At 36.5% G+C, this 20,998-nt stretch overlaps 1 protein-coding gene across 9 annotated transcripts in view; it reads left to right on the top strand.

The window, feature by feature from the left end:
- Positions 1-20,998, top strand: part of CACNA2D3 (calcium voltage-gated channel auxiliary subunit alpha2delta 3) — a 482,761-nt gene that overhangs the window by 373,681 nt on the left and 88,082 nt on the right. For all 9 annotated transcript variants that reach the window (XR_007908333.1, XM_051811537.1, XM_051811536.1 and 6 more), the window contains 4 exons: positions 1,130-1,201; positions 1,874-1,954; positions 5,924-5,998; positions 18,038-18,121. Coding sequence is in view for 8 of the 9 variants with exons in the window: in XM_051811537.1 (XP_051667497.1) it covers positions 1,130-1,201; positions 1,874-1,954; positions 5,924-5,998; positions 18,038-18,121 (312 nt within the window). In the remaining variant the exon portion in view is untranslated. The remainder of the gene's footprint in view (positions 1-1,129; positions 1,202-1,873; positions 1,955-5,923; positions 5,999-18,037; positions 18,122-20,998) is intronic.

Below are 20,998 nucleotides of genomic sequence, written 5' to 3'. Positions count from 1 at the left end.
ACAACAAAACCTTGTAAACAAAAAAATTGCAAAAAAAAAAAGGTATTAGAAATTCTACCTGTAGAAATTCTACCTGAGAACAGAAAGTGTGATACTGATGTAGGAGTAGTAGGAGAATATCACAGTTGCAGTTGGGCATGACTGTCACCTATAGTATTTCTCAGGAAGTTCTCCTCTATGACTGTGTCCTTTTGGCTAAACTTTGTGTTCTACGAAATCTCCACTTAACATTATAACTGTGTCATATTTTTAAGTGTTGGATAAGCCTCTTCAACTTCAAACATCTGTCCCTAGAAACAGAAAGAGTTTAACAGTGACTCTCAGCCTCCTGCTTGAGTTGTCTTTCATATGTAGATGGTGAAGATGTACAGGCACACACAGGAGTGCTTGTCCTGGGCATGAACTTAGTCTGTGCCTTAGGGCAGAGATTTAGTCTGCCCAGAGGGCATGAAGAGAGATAGTCTGAGCACTATCACTCTCCTGTGGCCAATGATAAGCATTCTACATGTTTCTCTTGAGTGGAACCAAGATCAGAAGATCTCTTTTCTCCCTAAATTGAAGAAATACCTTGAAACCTGATGTGCTGAATCAGCTAATGCTTCATGCCACCTCTGTCCAGTGAACTGAAACTGGCTGGAGCAAAGATGCTCCCGGGATCCTCACTGGCTGTCATCCTTTCTGCCGCCGTGCTGGCTGAGGAGATCTCAGCCTGGACCCGAACAAAGTTCGTGCAACTCATGACCTCTGGTTTCGAGAAAACAGCCTGAGGCAATTTTGGCAGAGCTGCCACTGGGAAAGATGTAGAACAGACCTCCAGCTGCTTTGCTACCGCACATGCTGCTTCCACAATCCACATTTCAGCCCCTTCTCTCATGGGAGGCTGCAGTAGGAATGAAGATGAGGCATCTTTCCTGTCAGTGGAGGTGGTGGGATGGTTAGAGCTGGTACAGTTCAGATGGGGCCGGGGCTGGGCTGGGCTGCACTGACTGCAAGTTTAACTACGTAAGTGTCGTTTAGATGAATTGCTTTGTCTCATTTAAAATGAAAAAAAAATGTAATTGAAAAATGCAATCACATGTCTGTAATTGTTCCATATTTCTTAGAGATAGTATTTCTTTTTCAAATGTAGCTTGCTGATGATCAGGGATTGGTGTTGATGACAACTGTTGCCATGCCAGTATTTAGTAAGCAAAATGAGACTGTAAGTATTCAGACTATTTCTGTCATGTGACAATGACGTGACTGCAATGAAGTTGCTTTCAGGGACTTAATAAGATTTTAGCCAACTCTAAAAATTTTCTTCTCTTCTTATTTTGTCTGCAGTTAGTATCCCTTTATTAGCATAAAAATGTGGAAAAATAATCCAAATAACTATACTCTAGAAACCATAGTAAAATGGTAAAGCTCTATGTCTAAGAGAAAAATCTCAGATGCCACTAGGCCTTTGGGTTTTCTTACTTCTGTATTACTTTTTTACAGAAAATAATCTATATAATTTTCAGCTTTGCACTGATATAACACTGAATTTATTTAGATTATGTTTATGTCTATTTATCTTTAATAATTTAACAGATTATTAAAGAAAGTTAAGTGTACTTTCCCCTTAATGCTTCATCTTTCTCTTTTGTTTATGAAATGGCAGGAGATATTGGGAAAGAAGAGAGCAACATTTTTAACAGTAGTTTTAAATTGAAAACCTGTTTTGCATGTGAAAATTTTCTGTTGAAGGACTTGCTCTCAAAAGCTTGCATGCCTTTTCTATGTGAATTGCAGATTAAGTAGAAAGGAGCAATATTATTGATTAAATTACTGCTTGATTGGCTGAGTTCTCCACTTTTTCAATAATTTGTCTGTATTTTATTGTTCTTTTCAGAGGTCTAAAGGGATTCTTCTGGGAGTAGTTGGCACAGATGTTCCAGTTAAAGAGCTTTTAAAAACCATTCCAAAATACAAGGTAATACACAAATGATGAGATATCATTTATACTCTGTATAATACCCAAATTATAACATAATTTATTTCATATGTTGATACTGTTTGCAGTGATGTAGCTCCATTATTTCATTCATTTTCCTCAGGAATTGTAGTTCTGTAATGTCTGAGATCAAATGCAGTTTTTAGCACCAAAATTAATATATGACTTGATCTTCACATTTTTGGATCAATGTGCTCTAGCAGGTAATACTAAGTATTGTCTGTAATAAAATCAGTGAAATTATTCAACCACACAATCCAGCCAGAATACCATGGAAAATAAGCAGAAATTCAGGCTGAAAAATTCTGTAACTTTTTATGAAAACCTATCCTTAACCTGGCTTTAGGCTTCCTGTTTGTGTGTAGTAATTCCTGTCCAAATTCTGTGGCTCCTGGAGTTAAAGCAAGTGGCACATTGTTCCTTCCTAACCAGACAAGTGGTTCCTTCTCTCCTCCCCTGTATTTGTTAGGTATTTCCCTCTACTTAGTTTTCCAAAGTCAGAGACAACTTTACTATAAAATTCTTAAAAATTAATTATCATTAAAGTTTTATTTGATACACTGTATCTCTTGAAATGTGTTTAACTCAGTAAAAATAAGCTTCAGGCAAACACAAAGATATAATTACTTTTCATTTAAATTCAATGCAGTACATTAGTATGTCACTACTTCTCTATGTCTGAAATGTTTTACTATGGTGCTCTTTTATTCACAAGTGAAAATTAAATTAATGTTTTCCATTTAATTCCTAGTGGAATTTTTTTACATGACAAACAAGCATGTAACATAATACTGCAGACAGCCTTTTTAAAGAGTGCAGGTATTGGAATAGCTACTTTTTGACATGCACGCATACTGAGCATAAATTTGTATATCATACTTTCCTCTAAATTGACTGCCATGCTCTTATTTACTGATTTCTAAGAGGGTGAAGGAAGAAGCTGACTTGTGACTGCCTTTGAATATTGTCACATGTGTTTGTAGATAATTCTAGTTAGGACTAAAAAATTCCTCATATCAGTTTTAATTCTCATTTGAATACATTAGCAATTACCAAATTATTTTCTGATTAATATACAGTAACTAAAAAATCTAAATGAAATGAGAATTTGATTAAACTAATGCATAAAATAGTGGCAATAGTGTTGATAAGGTGTACTGGAGTAATTTCCTGTGACCTGGATCCCATGAGGCCAGGTGCTATGCAAACAGAACAGAAAGGCTGTCACAGCTGGAAAAAAGTTGGACACTATGGGAAGAGGCAGCAGATGAGTGCACACTGATATCAGAACACAGGGACAGAGACATTGCTGGTCAGGATCAATAACAGGGAACGATCTCAGTGCACTGACCAACAAAGTTTGATAACAGCAACTTATATGTTTGTGTGCAGAAATACTGCATCAGTAAAAGGTAGAAGAGAAGGGAGCAAAATGTGCCCCTTTGCAAAATTGGAAGCAATGGAACCAATCTTTGGAGCAGCCTTCTAATGAGCTATGGGAAGAGCAAGTTTCATTTGTAATGAGAAGGAAGAACAGTGTTGTGGTACCTGCAGAAATAAAAACTTGGCTGTTTGTGGCTGGGTAGGAAAAAAATAAATCACAGTGACATTATTCCTAAATAATCTCTAAGATTTGGACATAGTCTGAATGCAAGAACTAGAGAGAGTGGGAGGTCTGAGTAACAGGTATTGCAACAGAGTTAGTAATTCAGAAAAGGAAAAATTTTTTAAGAAATGGGTTTCTGTGAAAGCAATATGAGATCCTCTTGCTGAATATTAAACTTCTTATTTGAAGGTACATTTTATACTACAGGAGATACTGCAAGTGAGGGTTATTACAGGAGGCACCAATATCATGCAATAGAGTTAGATTAGTGAAATCACTTGAGTTACAACTTCCAGTCTCACATACCATAAACAAAGACTGCAATGGCAAGAGCATAATCACCCCTGGGACCCATTCCTGTAGAGGCAACACACAAAATAAAATTCACACAGGGATATAAAATGATTGCTTAGAAATAGAATTCTGCTGACCTGGAATTCTCTTGGCTTCGATGAGAGGGATTTTATGCCAGAGAAGATGGGTAACAGCAACAAGCTATTTTCAGCGGTTGTTATCTAGACTAAACTTCCCCAGATGTCAGTGGCAGTTTCTCTTGAATAAGATGGGGTTGAATTTAGTAATACAGGACTTCCATGTGGCATTTTAAAGCAGTTAGAAAAAATTTTTTTTGTTTCTGAATCTGCAATTTAGAGACAGAGTTCAAGGTTTAAAAGGGCAATGCTGCTGTAAGTGGTAGTATCTCTCAAACCAAAGCATTTTAAGTGCAGAGACTGTGTAATTTCACATATTGCCCAGAACACAATAAAATACTGCCCTTGGAGTCTGGGTACTTTTTCCTGTGAATTATACCACCCACATTTGTTTCCTTACCTGACTTCCATTGCCTGGATGTCATTCTGCAGTTACAAACACAGACAATTATACTTGAGATCTGCTATTTAGCCAACAGCTTATTCCCTTGTCATACTATAATAGGTAAAATATGTCCACTGTTATTATTTTGGTTATCCCCCCCTTATGAAGAGATGCCAAGAACATATCACCTTCTATTACTTTCACTGAAGTTTATTGCTTTAGGAAAACCGCTAATTTATGGAACAATCTTCTATATGGCAGATACAGTCGACCATATACGATTATTCACACAGAGACACTATAAATCAACCTGGTATGCTTTCCCTGTGACCTCGCCACAATATCGTACTCTGGTTTATACTTCCAGAGAATTACAGAAGCTGCTGGGCTTGCTCTCCTTTTTGCCCCTTCAAAATGATTCTGACTTGTCAGCCTTGCCCACACTGCTTCATGTTAGACAGATTCCTAAGGACCCACTTCAGCAAAGCATTTAAGAATGCACTCAAGTTAAATAGAAAGGTTTTTAATAGTGAGAATTTTAAAGTAAACATCAAGGCAAGATAGTTCTGGAATTTTGAGTTTGATTTTTATTTTGGTTTTTTTTTGTTATTAATAGCCCAGTGCATTAGGTTGATTAAAAAAAATATGGGACATTGTATTATGTTACTTCAGAATTGAAAAAAAACAGGTGAGAAAGGATAGTGAGATGTACTCTGCATGGCAAAAGTTACCTAGTGAACCTGCAGAAAGATTCTACATTAACAGCAAGTTGATGCTAAGAAGGGATGTTTGAATGACCACGTGAATGATTTGAAGGTACATTTATTGCATTCAGTGGATGCAATTAACTGCGTAATAGGCATATTGTTAAAAAGACTAGTATTGTTATTTAAGTAAGTACAATGCTAAATTTGATTACCTATACTGCTAGACCTCATAAAGTATCTCATTGCCCTCAAATAATCTCCAGTTCCATTTAGTACAAATATGTAAAGTTAGAGGAGTTTCTTTAGTATAAATATTCTTTCTGTGGCTGCAGATGAACTGGAATTAACAGAGAGCCTATAAGATTGGAAAATGTAAATATCACATGTGACAGGTCACTGCTTGCTTACTATAGCTGTGCATTCATTATCTTTGATTTAAATGGTTCTTAAAAAACAGCTGTTGAACAGGTGAAGTAAGCTGTGCCTCACCACTCCTGGGAATAGCTGAATTTACAAAATTCCTGTACCTCTGTGCTTTGGCACATGCTATGGTGTGTGTCCCAGGCTGTGGCATCTCGTACATATATGTGATATATAATTCATTGTAACACAACAAGGGTTACACAACACAGAAACAAGTGCCCTGCATAGGAGAGTGTTTGTGACATTTTAAAATTGTGCTACATGCTGAATTCATCACAAGGTCACCTCCTCATTTTCACAAAATGTCAAGGATCTTTACCTATGTTGTAATATAACACTGTGTGGATAAGGCTTATGAATTGCTAATTAGTATTTCTTTCTCATTTACTTTTACAGTTAGGTATTCATGGATATGCTTTTGCAATTACAAACAATGGATATATTTTGACTCATCCAGAACTTAGGCCTTTGGTAAGAATGCTATTTATTGATCTATTATATTTTGCTGTATGTGTTGCATTTGTTTTTTTTCTTAGTGTGAATAGTGTAATATACATGAAAAAAATTAAATACAATAGTCCAGTTACTTTATATGGCTTTATAACACATTATAGTTCTTGGTAAATTTACATCTGGAAACAAAGGTTAGCATGAAAAAAAACAGGGAAAATAAATATACAAGTTGCTTCTGCAGAAGATGCAGACCTCCATTACTGCAAAATAGCAAAGCCAAAAATTGCTATAATTATGTTCATTTTACAGTGAAATGGAATGTTGGAATGCTCCAGCACTGTGTAATAACCCCTATTTGTCATGCTAAAGTGTTAAAGTTAATTTAATATATGTGCAGAAATGTCACTAAAGCATATTTTTAAGCGAAATAGGAGCACTAGAGATTTTTGTACTAAAAGAGAAATAGCAGCAAATTTTACCTTTAGTTTCCTTATCATCTTGTTTGCATTAATCACGGAAAGAAAAATAAAGTGCCTGTTATGCAAATGTTTATCAACTTGACGCCCCAGAGAACTGGTACATTCCTGGTTGCATCATTGTTTAGGAACAGCACTTGCAAGTGTTCCATCACTATCAACTCCCAGCGAAGCCTTGGTATTAATAGTTCCACTGCTGTATCCACATGGCTACCATATGGATTTCTCTTGCAGGCACTTCAAGTAATGTCTGATTTCAACGATATTTTAGTGGAAAACAAACATTAACTGGGTGGATAATGTAATATGAAAATTAAATTAATGAAAAGCATGATTTATTAAGTCATTAGCGCATCTGATGTTTTCATCCAGCAAAAGAATTTGTCTTTCTGAGATTTGGACTAGGAATTACACACTTAATTAACATTTGTATTTGCACTTATTGTTTCCCCATTTATTTTTTAACTGGAATAGAGCTTATGAAAAGTGGAACAGGGAAACTTCAGTAGGTGAATGGAAAAGTATTTTCAGAGTAACTTGACCGTAAAATGGACAGACAATCTAATGGCAAAGCAGACCATAGTATCTTGGAAGCAATCTTAAAATAAATGATTTAATTGTCATTTTTCTTCCAAGAATATCACCCATGATTCTGGATGGTAGATTTTTTTTTTACAACTGTGGAAAGGAGGACAATACCTGTAGAGAATTTGGCAAATTACTGACCAATAAACAATACAATTCTCAGAAATGGCTCTTGCAAATTATCCCATTGACTTTTTCACCATTTGGTGGTGAGTCACTAAATCTACATATCCAGGTATAGACAGCTCAGACCCCAGTCCAATTAACATGCTCCAGTGACTGTTCATCTCTACACTCCCCACAGGTGATTTGTCATGATGATAAATTTATATCTTCTTGTTTTATGGAAATTAGGACCTCTGCTACCCAAATATATAAATATTAGGGAGTGAAAAACTTCCAGCTTCTATAGAAGCAGTTTACTTTAAGGAAGGCAGAAAACTAAATCAATATGTAACCATTTCACCCCTCAGTAAAATGAGTTTTGTTACCATGAGATTTTACATATTGAGAAGTGCATATGTGTAGGTTTTATGAGATTAATTCAGCATACCTGGACACATCTAGTCCAGAATCTCATTTCCATGATTAGTTCCTGAGGAAGATGTAGGAACTAAGTGAATGTGGAGAATCTCTTTTTCAGTGTAAAATCTCAGCAGTCAATGTAACTGTTAAGAGTTTCAGTAGGTTTCTCCTCATAAACCTTTGATTCTGACATTTTAACATTTCAACTTATTATAGTGGATACTTCCGTTACCCATACTAACATATTCATTTTTGTCAGTCAGCTTGACTTCTCAATAGTAGTGATTTTTCATATTCTAACCATTCTTTGCACGGTTTTTATTTTTAATTTGATTTTTAAATTTCAATAGAAGTATTTCTTATATTATGAATAGGGAAAGCAGAAGTTCCTGATCTCTCTTTTCTTTTCCATTTCTTACTTTGTGTAGTGATTTGTGGTTGTTATCTCACTGAATCTGCTCATCACAATAAGAAACCAATATTTTCAGTCTTGCTGTAATGTTTTTCTACTCGTATTTTTCTGCATTGCAGTATTTTGTTGTCATGTTTTCTGTATTTTTCTGACCTCTTGTTTGTCCATTTCTCCACATTCTTTCCTTTTCTGACTGAGATTGCCTGCTGAGCTTTATTTGGTAACCATAGCAGAGGCGAGGCAGCAATAGGGGCTGCACAAAACCTTAGAGCACTTGGATTATATGTAAAGATTTTTAATGCCCCTTCAGGTCTCTTCTGCTGTGTCTTCACTGCTTTGTTTCCTCAGCTAATTTGTCTAAAGTGACTTTTTGTGTAATGTTATCTCACGTCCAACTGCACCATAGATATAAACTAAAAATTGCTTAAGAGAACCAAAGTTATGGGCACACTGACTAGATCTACATCTTGACTGTCATAACATTCTATATATTTTCCTACATTTTGCTAACTGAAAATATGTATTAGACTTTTTATAGTCATTCAGCTCAGTGGTCAAAATGCTGAAATAAGTGTTGAGATTTAATGTAAGCTTTAGTAGTGAATTCTCTTTTTTTTGTTGCTATTGTGCGGGAAATACCAGTGTAAGGAGTTGTTGTCTTCAAAATGTCTACCTGTTGCAATGAAAAGTGTGACAGGGGATTGGTTTTGGTTCATGATTGACCACTACCATCAGACTATTTTTTTCTTATCTCTATATGTATTAAAATCCACGGGGTTTTTAATATCCTATTCCAAATTGGATATATATGCATGGGGTCTTATAGTATTCCCCAGTTTTCGCAATACAAAAATCATGACCTGGTCTTAATTCCTAAAAATCCTTTTGAAATTTCAGGTGTCACAGGTACATTTGACATCTCATGTTTGCAAGCCATATTTGAAAGTTCCCTATTCACAAGTTAGTTCTTTCAGAATTATTAGTATTTATTCATTATAGAATAGATATTTTAAAAACCAGATGGTAATGAAATCCAGGAGCGGTGGATAGCTTAGGCTGACAGAGGGTGTTACCCTCTCCCTTATTTTTATTATGTTTTAATGAAGCAAAAGGTGATTTGCTATTACTATCCCTCACCCCAGCGTACATCTTGAAGGCACTTATTTCATTACCTTATACAACCATACCTTTTAAAATCAAAATGTTGGGCAGTAGCCCATAAGCTGTCAGCTAGAGGAACTCATTGTGATGTATTCATGGTCTGTTCATTTTTTGGAAGAGTCATTTTTACCTCTGGATTCTGTCAGTAGTAGGTAATGAGAGTCTTTTGTTGACTTCAGTGGAGTTTTTGAGAGTGAAGTGATTGCTGGCCTGGGTCCTTAGTTTAATATTGCAGGCCAAATCCTGATACCATTGTAACTAATGACAAAACATCTCTCATGAAATTTGTGACAATAAGTGTGTGAAAATAGGCATGTAGGTCTGAAATTAGGTAGTTCCCTAAAGATATTATCTAAAATTATTTGTATGTGTTAGAGTTATGTTCAAGTTTAATTGATTAGTGACTTGGTCCACACTGGTTTGTACTTCTATTATATTTTCCTACAGTGCTATAAAACTAGAATATTACTGGACTCTCAAGTTCCTAACCCCAGTGGCTATATCTGTTAGTTCTGAAGCTGATGTACTTGTTTTTTAAGGAATTGCCTTCTGAAACACAAAGCAGAGAGGCAGGATAGCAAACAGCAAGGAGCACTTCCTCTGGCACCAGATTTTTATCTAACACTGACCAAGTACATGGAATCACTAAGCTGGCTATATTATCTTAGCGATTATCCTCTTGGATTTATATTTAAAAAGGCTTTTCTTGGAAATTTCCTCTCTTGTTTCTCCTGCTGTTTTGGGGGTTTGTTTGTTTTGGTTTTTTTGAATAAGCTCGGCTTTTGGCGAGGACGATCAGTCGGGTGTCCGCGGGCAGCTGGTGGGAGGGATCGCAGGAAGGAGAGGAACGTGCGGAGTACTCGCAGAGGTTGTGACTGTTGCTGGAGCAGCCCCCAGACCTTTCCCATGAAGTGTCGGAGTGCCCGTTAACCTCACAGAAGCTCTGGTTTTGTCTCCGTTCCCCCCGCGTCCCCCGCAGCGCCCCGGCCCAGGCTGCACTGCGGGGCCGGCCCAGGCGGTGGCGCTCCAGCTCCGCCGAGGGGCGCGGGGGGAGCGGGACGAGCTGCGGTGGCACAGCCCGGGAACCCATCCCGGCTGGAACCGAGGTGGAAAATTGCCGTGGGCATCCCTCGGCTGTGTTTCAAAGCCTTTTTGCTTTCTTTCTCTCCCTCCTTTTTTTTTTTTTTTTTTTTTTTTTCCCCAATCATGTATCACGAGAGTACGCTTTGCACGTCCTCGGGTATTACACCCTAAGTCGCCTTTCCTAGCAAGAGTACTCCAGTGGGAACTCCAAAAACTATAGCCGATGCTAATAACATTATTTTTTTTTTTCTGTGGCTGTATCAGAATGCTCCAATCTGCCGAATTTGACGAAAAGTCTATACTTTTACAGCGTAGTGTTTTATTTTCCACGTGAGAATATTTTCAGTTGTGTGATGCAATGTTGAAAACCGCAATTTACTGTTAAAAAAAAAAAAATGTTTGGGAGTTCAAAAACGAATTTTGAGATTTTCAAGGCAGTAACTTGGTTTCTGAGGCTCCCTTACCCATACTGAAATGTAGACACGAGGGCACAGGTTTTCCTCAGCAGCGATTATTGCAGATTGAATCACCTTTTCAGTAGCCCCTTAACACTTGCAGTGTGCCAGGTGTTACACTGTTAAATTTTAAAATGTAAAATATGTCATCACGATGTTACAGTTTGCCAAAGAAATTAATTTACTGGATGTAAAGGAAAGAGTAAGAAACAAATATTTTTAATGTCCACTTAATAACAAGCGCCACATTAATTGTAGCTGCTTGCTCGTTGCTGCAGCTGTCACTGTGCAGTCTGTTAAAGGCTGGTGCCAGAGGAGAGCTGCTTTCTCAGGAAAGTGTAGTGGGATTACAGAGAAATTAAGGAATGTCACTGGAAGATTAGTGTCTGCCACAGTCACAGATTGCCACCGCTCTGAACCTTGTCTGGTGTCAGGGGTTTGTACTGTTGCCTCTCTGTCCCAATGTTTGCATGGCTTTCAATGAATAATAGCAAGATTGCTCCTAGGTTTTATGAAGCCCGTGGCTTTTTTGATTCATGGTTAGCAATGGGATTTATATTTTTGTTCAGGGAGTGGAAGAGGACTTTTTTTCAGTAATTGCTATGTTCATTTAGGGTAGAATACTCGAAGTTCCTGAAGAAGGACCTTGAGTTCCTTAATTAAAGAAAATATGCATTTGAAGACAAATGCATATGTTCTTGAATCAAATTTCATCTATTATTCAGATTCTACCTTTTTTTTTTTGATAAAACTAAGATTAAAAACAGGTTCTGATTTATGAATTAATCTAATAACATCCTTGATTATTAAGGATTTTGTAACACTTCTAAGTTTAAATCAAAATCTTCTATCTCTGAGAAGATGGAGGCATATATTCTTATTCTCAGTATAAGCTCTGGAAGGCTTGTAATGGGGGTTCATGAATGGCTATATGTGAATGCTCTGCTTTTCACTGTAAATGAATTCAATTGATACATTGCTTTCTGTACAAGGATGCATATCTTTAATTTGATCAGTCTTAGTTAGGGACAGTTACACATAGAAATCAAAGCCCATGTATAATATCACAATGCCCTCACCAAAATATGTTGGTAGTTTAGCTGCCTGAGTAAGTTACCATTTTAAAATTAGAATGTGGACTGTCACAATATATTGTATTAAGCTACAGGACCTGGAATATCTGAAGATTGCTAGATCAGTATTAAGTCTTTTGTAGCTGCAAATTCTGGGAAAATTTGTTTCTCCTAATATAGAAAAACAGAGAAATCCAAGTCTCAGGGGAAACATTAATGCCCCACTTAAGCAGTGTTAGCCTTTCATAAGCAGCAAATCTCATTTCTCTCTGGGGAGTCCCGCCTGGAACGTAAGATAACCTACACTTACCCTTGCTTTATTCAGCGACTCCATAAAACTCTACAGCTGTAGCTGACAGCAGAATATTTAAATGATTTGAACAGTGTAAATGCCTCACATTCATTTAAATAACTGAAGAATTCAATCACTTGAATGCCAATGATTATTCCTATTGGAGTTTACATTTCAAAAAAAGACAGCCCATCTGAATCCCTGTGAGAGCATTAAATTGCTATCTAATTAGAAGTGCAAAATTACATATATTTAAAAGATAATTAAAGGTTTGAAGGCTGTTGAATAACTGGTTGTACATATAAATGAATCACTGAAAATTTGTTAGCAATATGTGAAGCTTTCTTTTATTCTTTGCTTTCAGCTTTGAAGTTAGGTATAACCGAGCTCAGGGGTTTAAGTCTGGTAGTATTAAGATAAAGGCAGATGTTTTTAATTATTTCTACTCAAACCCCAAATAATTATAAGCAGCTGCCAATTTTACATAATCCCAAATGACAAATCCTGAGAATGCAAATAAAATCCCAAATGGAGGGGTTGTTTTCTTCAGAGGAGTAAATCAAATACATGTCGCATCGCTGATCAACTGCAGTCCACCTGAGAACGGGTGCTCAGCCCATGTGCTCTTTGGCCAGGCTCAAGGTGTGTGACTTAAAGTTGGTTTTTGTCTTGACTTTTACCTCACCCTGTATATTTCCCTACAGCTCTATCATTTTAATCACTACTGCACCATTTGAAATGCAAACACACGTTATGAGTGTAAATAGGCATAAAATAGGCATGAGTGTATGGCATAAAAACTATTTTCTTCTATTGCTTCACTAGAGGGTTCTCCTGTGTACATGGCAGATCTAATGGTTCCTGCTTTTTCTCTGTCTGGAAACTTAGAATTCCATTATTCTCTTTTCCCTAGCAAACGACCCGGCTCCTGCTGTCAGCAGTATTTCTGCAAATTTTATAGTGTGGCAGTTTTTCACAACCATCTGACATGAAAAATCAGTCCAAAATAACTGGTTTTTACTACCAACCATAACCTAGGAACTTCTGGATTAACATCTTAAATAATAGGCTGGTCATGAAAAATCTGCCTTTGGAAAGGGAAGTTGTTCTTCCTATTTTCCAAAGAGAATCAAAATGTCACCTTTTTAAATATTAAAATAAGGAAGTTTGTGTAGAAAACGACGTTGTTTTTTCACTGTACACCTGTGAGTGTTCTACAGATTCGAGATTAAATGCAGATCAATAAGAGATCTTTTGAGGTTGCAGACTGGATGGAAATCATGAAGTAAAAGTATCACAAATGACAAATCAGGATCTTGCGAGCAGGAGAGAAGTATTTGGAATGAAATAAAGAGCCAAGCAGCAGTGATTTAAGTTGATATAGGATGCAGCTTCACATATATCCCCAGGCAGAATGGTTTGGAGCTATGCAGCACATGGTGAATGAAAGCTCTGTCACTGTGAGTGATGTCATATAAACAGGTGAAGCAGTGCAGGGAACTTTTCACTTTTCACAACTTTGTTGGTTTTTTGGAGGTTTTTTTTGTTTGTTTTTTAGGGGATTTGCTTTTGTTTTGTTTGTTTGTTTGTTTGTTTTTGAGTGAATCAGTCTATTGAAGTCATCTCTTCCTCAGTCTTCTCATGACATAAAGACACTGTATTCCATCTCTGCCTCTTTATTTAAAACTATATAGAAAAGTGTGTAATTTTAGATAGTTATGCTTTTCTTCTGATATTTGTTCATTCAAGCTTTCCTATCAAACTTTGTAGACAAGAATACCTTTACAGGATTGCTTAATGCAAGTTGCAGTTATACATACAATTGTTTTGTGTATTTTATTATGTCAAATTGAAGCTATATTTGTGTGTTCAACTTTGTCTTCTCTAAACAAACAAAACAGGATCATTCTCAAATCCTGTTGATATTAATACATAACCAATTTTTGAAATACTGATTCAAAAATATGAAGCTTCATCCAATGATGCTTTGTTTTAAAATTGGAGAAGTTTTTTCATTACCTCATACCTTACTTCTGCACATCTTAGTAGTTTGTCAAGAAAGAGCTATCCCTTGAAATTATTTTATCTCTTTGGGTTTTGGTTGTTGTTTAGTAGATGCTTTCTTACTATATTTTCTTACAGATGATTCCACATATGTGGCTAAGAAAGTTCACTAAAATCTAGTGGTGCTTCCAAGGCTGCTATCACAGCAACTTACTCTCTCCTATCTCCCCATTATCCATATGGAGCACGTCTGAGAAATTCCGATCACCTTAGACCCAAGACTTGCAGCTGTTAAGATGTAGTTTGCTCTCTCCATGATCAGATTGCTACACTCTGACTTTATAAACACGTGGCTGGTCATATTCAGTGCAGATGGTTTGGGACTGCCTGTGTTAAAAAAAATAAAATCAAAGCAAAGCGTTTAATAATGGCACATGTAAATGGTTGTATATGGGGTGGTGAAAAAATGTGATTCAGTCCTCAAGCAGTACATGTCACATGTTGTTTGAATCATCCAGTGCTATAAGAGTTTGGCCCAGCCTCAAATAAAAGATACTGAGTAAGATAAAGCTCATTCTAATCACAAAATCAAATCCTGTGCTCTTTTCCCAAACAACAGTGAGTTGGAGCCATCATGTAGTTTTGGGCAGACTAAAAGATTCTTCTGTTGCAGACAGATATTTAACATTTTTCAGTTGTTTTTTTTCCTCACAGGGGTTAACTACTATATAATATCACCACGCATTTTATACTAGTCCAAGTAGATTAACAGTACACATTTTAAATCTATCTCTTTTTCTCATGCACTTAAATCAGAGTAATTTGGTAGAATTCCTAGTTTGCATCTTTCCCAGGGGGTCCCTTAATGATTTGTTTCAATGCTTTATAGTAATCTTGCAGATGGGTTTGGCTTCAGCTTTCAATCAGTATTTTATACTTCACTCAGGAACCTTAGAGGTAAAAATTAGATTAGGTTTGCTACCAGACACGAAGATATAACTGAATGCTATTTTTAAAAGCTGAGGAATTGCTTCTGTGTCCATGAATAAATTTTACTGAGAAATTAGTTAAGCAATAACACTAGAAAGAAGCTGGAGAAGAATGGCCATTTCAACAGTACTGTTAAGAAGTATTTTATATGTGATCTAAGTGCATTTATGTTTGACACCCTGGTTACGTGAGCATAAAGATATGTAAATTTACTGCTGGGAATAAGGTGATATCTTCATGAAAATTAGATTTATAAGAAAAATTACCCAGATGTACAAATAATTGCCTTTTTTTTTGGTATCACATCCTTCCTGGAAGTTGGTTTTTGTTTTCTCTGCTGTCCTTTTCTGAACTATAAAATAAATCTGTTCTTCACTTGTTGAATTCCTGTGTAGGCACTTAAACAGTAGCTCCTAAAGTGTAATTGCAGAATAAGGGGTTAGACATCTCAATACTTTATTAGTTCCTGTCCTAAATGTGTTTAAGAATTGCTCTTTCAATTCCTTTGAATGCTTATAGAGCTGAACTCCTGCTAGACCACTGGGGTTTTGGCTTTGTTTTTTCTAATCTAAATTTTTAATACATGAATGCTTCCAATTCTGACCTTTCTGCAGAACTTTGGGTGTTTTATCCAGCTCCTCATTTGATTGCTTTTGGTTTTTGGTTTTTGTTCTCCAAGTGCAAGGTGTGAAATCCATATGATTAAAATAAATACAAACCCCATAATCAGTGTGATGCAAATGGTTTGCCTTATGTTTGAAGCCTACTTCTGCTGTCAGACACTCAAGATCAACTACTATTGTCCTAAGTAAGGATTTGCACATGTGTCTGAGAATGCAATATAGGCCAGAAGCTCTTCAACATCTGTGAGTGAGGATGTAATTAAATATTGGAACCAGTACAGGAGCTGTTTGCTCTACTCAAATGATCCCAGCTAACTTCTATGTAACAATGTTCAGCTCTCAGTATTTCAGAGCCTGACTGTAACCATTTCTATACTAGAATGACTGAATCAGATCAAAGATTTGTTTAGTTAATTGGTGCACCACAGAAAGTAGATGTAGTCGCTCATTGTAAAGATTAAAGATAATATTGATGTAGCTGCAGCCATAATGAAAGGCTTGCAAAACATAGTTACAAAAATCAAGCCCTGCTAATGAACAGGATGTTATCCTCTCATACGTTATTCTTATGAGATTTAGTTGTATTGGCTGCAAAATTTGTGTTTCAGTATTTGGGTGTAGTTATCTTTGCCTATCAGAGCTGTCATGTAGCAAGAAGTAATTGTAGAACTGAGCTGCTTGAATTCAAAGTCTAGTATATAAGCATGTGCTGAAAGCAGAAGTTCTTTACGTCTCTACCCATCTGTTGAATAGTATTAGACCAGAAGTAGACAACCTTGTTGTTACAAGAATGGTGGATTTTAGCAGAGGGGCAAGAAAAGAACAGGAAAGTACTTTTCAGTTACATCTGCATCAATTCTCACAATGTAGACTAAGACTTGTATGAACAGAGTTGTTAGAATTTTTTATTAAAAAGAATGCGATTTGACTCAGGATTGTATCCCACAGAATTTCCCCAAAAGAATCATCTGTAGAAATAATTGGAGTATCCAATTTTTTATGAGCAAAAATTAAGGAGGATCCGGGTAGCCTGTGCTAGAAGAAACTTTACAGTGCTACCAGTATCTCAAAATCTCTTTGTGACTATGATGCTGCAGTCAATAGTTTTACAAGTTTGCTGTTCTTCAGGAAGATTTTGTCATGCCTATTTTAAAGTATTGTAGTTCACAAAAGGAACTGTGGAATTCACATGAGAATTTCTAGTTCAGAGAGGAAAAAGTCAGGCTGAGAATAACCTTCTTAATGCCCAGAGAGCAAGTCTTTCTCTTGATCTCTGTAATCTGCAGAATGTGATTAAAGTCCCTGCACCGCTGGCTGTGGTGATGAATTGCTCGTATCGAACACTGACAGGTTTGGTTTATGGTACAGTTGGTCCTGCCCTGAGGGAGGAGAATCAACTATACCTACTGCCTTACAGGTACGTTTTGTACCCTTCTGTGATGCTGTTGTTGAACAGCCAGAAAAGCAATTTGGGGATTTTTCACAGCATCCCAATGTCTCCTGTCAGACTTCGTAAAAAGATGGTTGTTTGTTCCCACTTGTATGCATCATAAAAGATAAGAGACCAGATTTCACATTATGCCGATCCTCTCCCAAATTTACTTTTTTTTTTTCAAATATAGTCTCCTAATTTAATTTAACCAATTAGGTTCTTTATTCACAAGTCTTCCTAAATGTTTGTTTCTTTCTTCCACTGAGACAGGTTTGTGTGGTTACACTAATAGGCTGATTTTGAATGTTCAGCAGAGGGCAGAATTTCCCACATTATAAACACCTCGGTGTCAAATCAATTTGTCTCTAGAATGTTTATTTTAAATGTGTGATTTACAGTGTAACAGTGAGTAGTGATAAAACCCCCATATACTATCATTGTTAGTATGTTACTTTTTCCCCCATGAAGTTGTAGATAAAATGGAGTATCAGCAAATGTTAACACCATACTTCCCAAGACTTGCATCTTATCTTGTTTAAAGTGAAATGGGTAAACATTTTGTTGATAAGATTATAGTAAATATAACTTCCTGTACAGCTGAAAGAGCTAGTTTGAGACATTTAACATAAACTGCCAGATCCAAGGTCTCATGTATTTTCCATTTGGGGAGAAGAAGGTACAACTGCTGAGTTTGATTTCCCAGTACGTCCATCAAGAAAGGTTTTGCATCATGACAAGAGATCATATAATAATCATGTGATGTAGGTTTTTAGTTCACTGGGAACATTTATGCAGCAGTACAGCACACTTTGTATGAATTAAGCTCCCTACTGTGAAGTGTATTGCACAAAATCAACATCCAGCAAATTTTTTTTAAATCTTCTGATACAAAATAATTGTGCAATAACACAGGATGTGCTAAATGCTTCACCTTTTTTTATACCAGTATGAAGAGGGGAAGAAACGAAGAAAGCCAAACTACAGTAGTGTGGATCTTTCTGAGGTTGAGTGGGAAGACAGAGATGATGTGGTAAGTGATGTGTTTTAAAACCCTGTCAGAAGACATTGTTGCATCCCACTACTGTACCTGGAAACTGTTTAAGTAGTCATTAGAGAGGCCACCTGACTACTCTCAGGAAGGGAAGGACAATAGACCCTTTTACTTCATTCAGAATTTTACAACTGTTTTGTATTGTTTCTTCCTTACATATGCACATACCACAAACACAGACTCTTTGTATTTTTGGTAAAACTCATCACCCTTGCAGTCTCCATGCATCCCATTGTGTATTTTTGCTGGACAGCAAATATAGCACGAGAGACAGGAGTAGAATGTCTCCTTGGGGCTGGCCCAGACAACTGCTGAAACTCAGAAATGAAAGAACGAGTTTAACTTCTTTCCGTGAGATCCCTCTTTCCTTAATGGAAGTAATGAGAGCTGTTTTACTTAATGCACAAAATCAAAAAACAGCAGATGAATATACAAAATTGGATTCTTTGACCTGTATGCAGAGCACAGTTTCACTCCCAGCTCCTGATTCCAGACACGTGGGTAGCTGCAGGAGCATGCATTCTGTGTCTATCAGCTGTTATGCACACAATGCTCTCCATTAACCTCATTTTTCAGTGCTCCATCTACTCTGTAGTTCACTCTTTATCTTATTCTTTCTTACCTTCCAGGCTTAGCCTTTTCTGCAGTACTGTATCAAAAGCTTTCCTTATGTCCATGGCTTAACCTCTGCCTGGTCTTTCTGTCACTTCCTCAATAAATCTGATTTGTTAGGCATGATTCGTTTTGTGTGAATCCGCGCTGACTGTCCTTAATTAAATCGTAACTTTCCAGGTGTTCCCCTTTCTGTCCTGTAATTTAGTTTTTCCCATAAGTTCCCTACTGCCAAAGTCACGACTACATGTCTGTATTTTTCATAGATGTCTCCTCAATCCCTTCTCAAATATCAGTACTGTGTTAGCTTCTCTCAAGTCCCTCGTACCTCTGCTTTTCCAGAGAGGTTTTGAATATACCCACTGAAGGTTCCCATATTTACTTTGTTATGTCCTTCCGAAATCTGGGATGGATCACGTACAACAGCCCCTGGAGTCTTGTCAGTCTTCAAATGTACTAATTTCTTGATCCCTGTTCTGACATAAGTCTATATTTTCCTTCTCCCTTACAAAATATATATCTTGCATTCCTCCCTCTCTCCACCCCCTTTGTGAATAGTGAAACAGTTCATCTATGTTTTAAGCAATGTCTGTTCCATCAGGTGATGGATTGTCCTTGGCCTCTCCTCGGAGGCCATCTTACTTCCTTAGTTAAAGTTTTGTGTTGGAGTGCACACTCTTTCTAATGTTTGTGGAGCTTTGTGCTGTTTCCTATGCACACACTATTTAAGGTTTCTTCATTAGATTTTCAGGCACTGTAGCAACCTTGGCAATCTCATTGGCTTCATGTTTTATACCTGGCTTTTGTTCTTATCTTTGATCACTTATTACTCAACCAGTTTCTCTGCTAATGACCTTTGAAAATTTCCTCTGTCCTTTCAAATGCTATTTCTGTAGTTACGTACAGCCCTTAAGCCTTCGTGATTTTTCTTCTTCCTCTTTCTCTTTGGTTTGGTTTTTTTTTATATATTTTTATTTCTTCCAATACTTCATCTGCTTAATTCTGAGATTTTAATCCCTCATTTTTTCAGTGGTTCAGTTAATGTAACACTGAACTATTTCTATGACATTGCAAATTTAGTTTTATTTATAATTGAGATTCTATCTGAATACACATGAAAGTTCAGATTAAACTCTATTTCCTTTTGTTGACACTCCTATGCTCTGTCATTTTTTCTGAAAATTTCTACCAGAAATTGTATTTTGTCTATCTGTAGGCCAAAAAATTTTCATTTCACATTTTGATGAAAGATACATACATACTTTTTATCTCACTTTTTGCCTTTCACCTATAAAACAAGCTTCTTAAAAATAAATTTTTAATTGTATCATAGAGACAAGCTACACATGGCTCTGCTTCACCCAAGACCTTGGATTTGATGTTCTTGATTTTTTCCAAGCTTGGGTAGTAAAGCATTGTTTATTCAACTGCAGAGGGAAAGAATTAATGTATTCATATAGCTACTTTTAATAACATAGACTACTACTGGGATACTTTTCTCCCATGAAACACTTATGTGGAAGCTGATTAAGACTTTTTCTTAGTTTTTACCACATTAATTTAATGGTTATGTAGTTTTCCAAGAATATAGAATGATCTCATGCTACAACAGTGAAACTGAGTTGTTAGCAATTGATTGGAAGATATTTAGTTGAAGGAGCAAGAATACTTATTACTCTGAAGAGATGAAGAAATTGGTTTTCTCTAGTGATCCAGTAAGGAAAAGGTGTCTGAACTAAGGTTATATTATAATTTTTTTCACCATGAAATAGTGTTGTCATAAATATATCAGCTCATTTTCCAAGTTAACAATACCTGCTATCTTGCTGTTAATGCATTTTATTAGAAACAGAAATTTTAGCATCAGCTTATTAATTTAACAGTGTCTTCCAGCAAGGTTTGCAAATACACAGGACCAAAGAGGAGAAGTTTCAGTTTGGATAGAAACCTTTTTCTCATTAACTCACTTAAAATTCCTTTATTATAATTTCTAACTGAATGAAATATTTTTTTTTCCAAATAAAAAAGACCGTGAATGAATGTTTTGGGGCTTGGAGCCAATTGAGGCAGTACTTATTTTATGCATTTGAGGAGGGAGATGAAACTGCAGAAGAGCTGAGAAACCAGATTACAAAGCCAAGAAATGCAATCACAGCAAGCAGGAAAAAAAAAAAGAGAGAAAAGTAAAACTCTAAATCCCACATGCAGACTTGATCTTAAACACTACTGAGAGTTTGGAGAACC

This window comes from Manacus candei, unplaced genomic scaffold (assembly GCF_025592945.1).
Source record: "Manacus candei isolate 608988 ecotype Guabito, Panama unplaced genomic scaffold, ASM2559294v1 h1tg000082l, whole genome shotgun sequence".
Classification (NCBI taxonomy): Eukaryota; Metazoa; Chordata; class Aves; order Passeriformes; family Pipridae; genus Manacus; species Manacus candei.
Note: the sequence above shows the minus strand (reverse complement) of the source record. Positions and strands in the feature narration are given on the sequence as shown.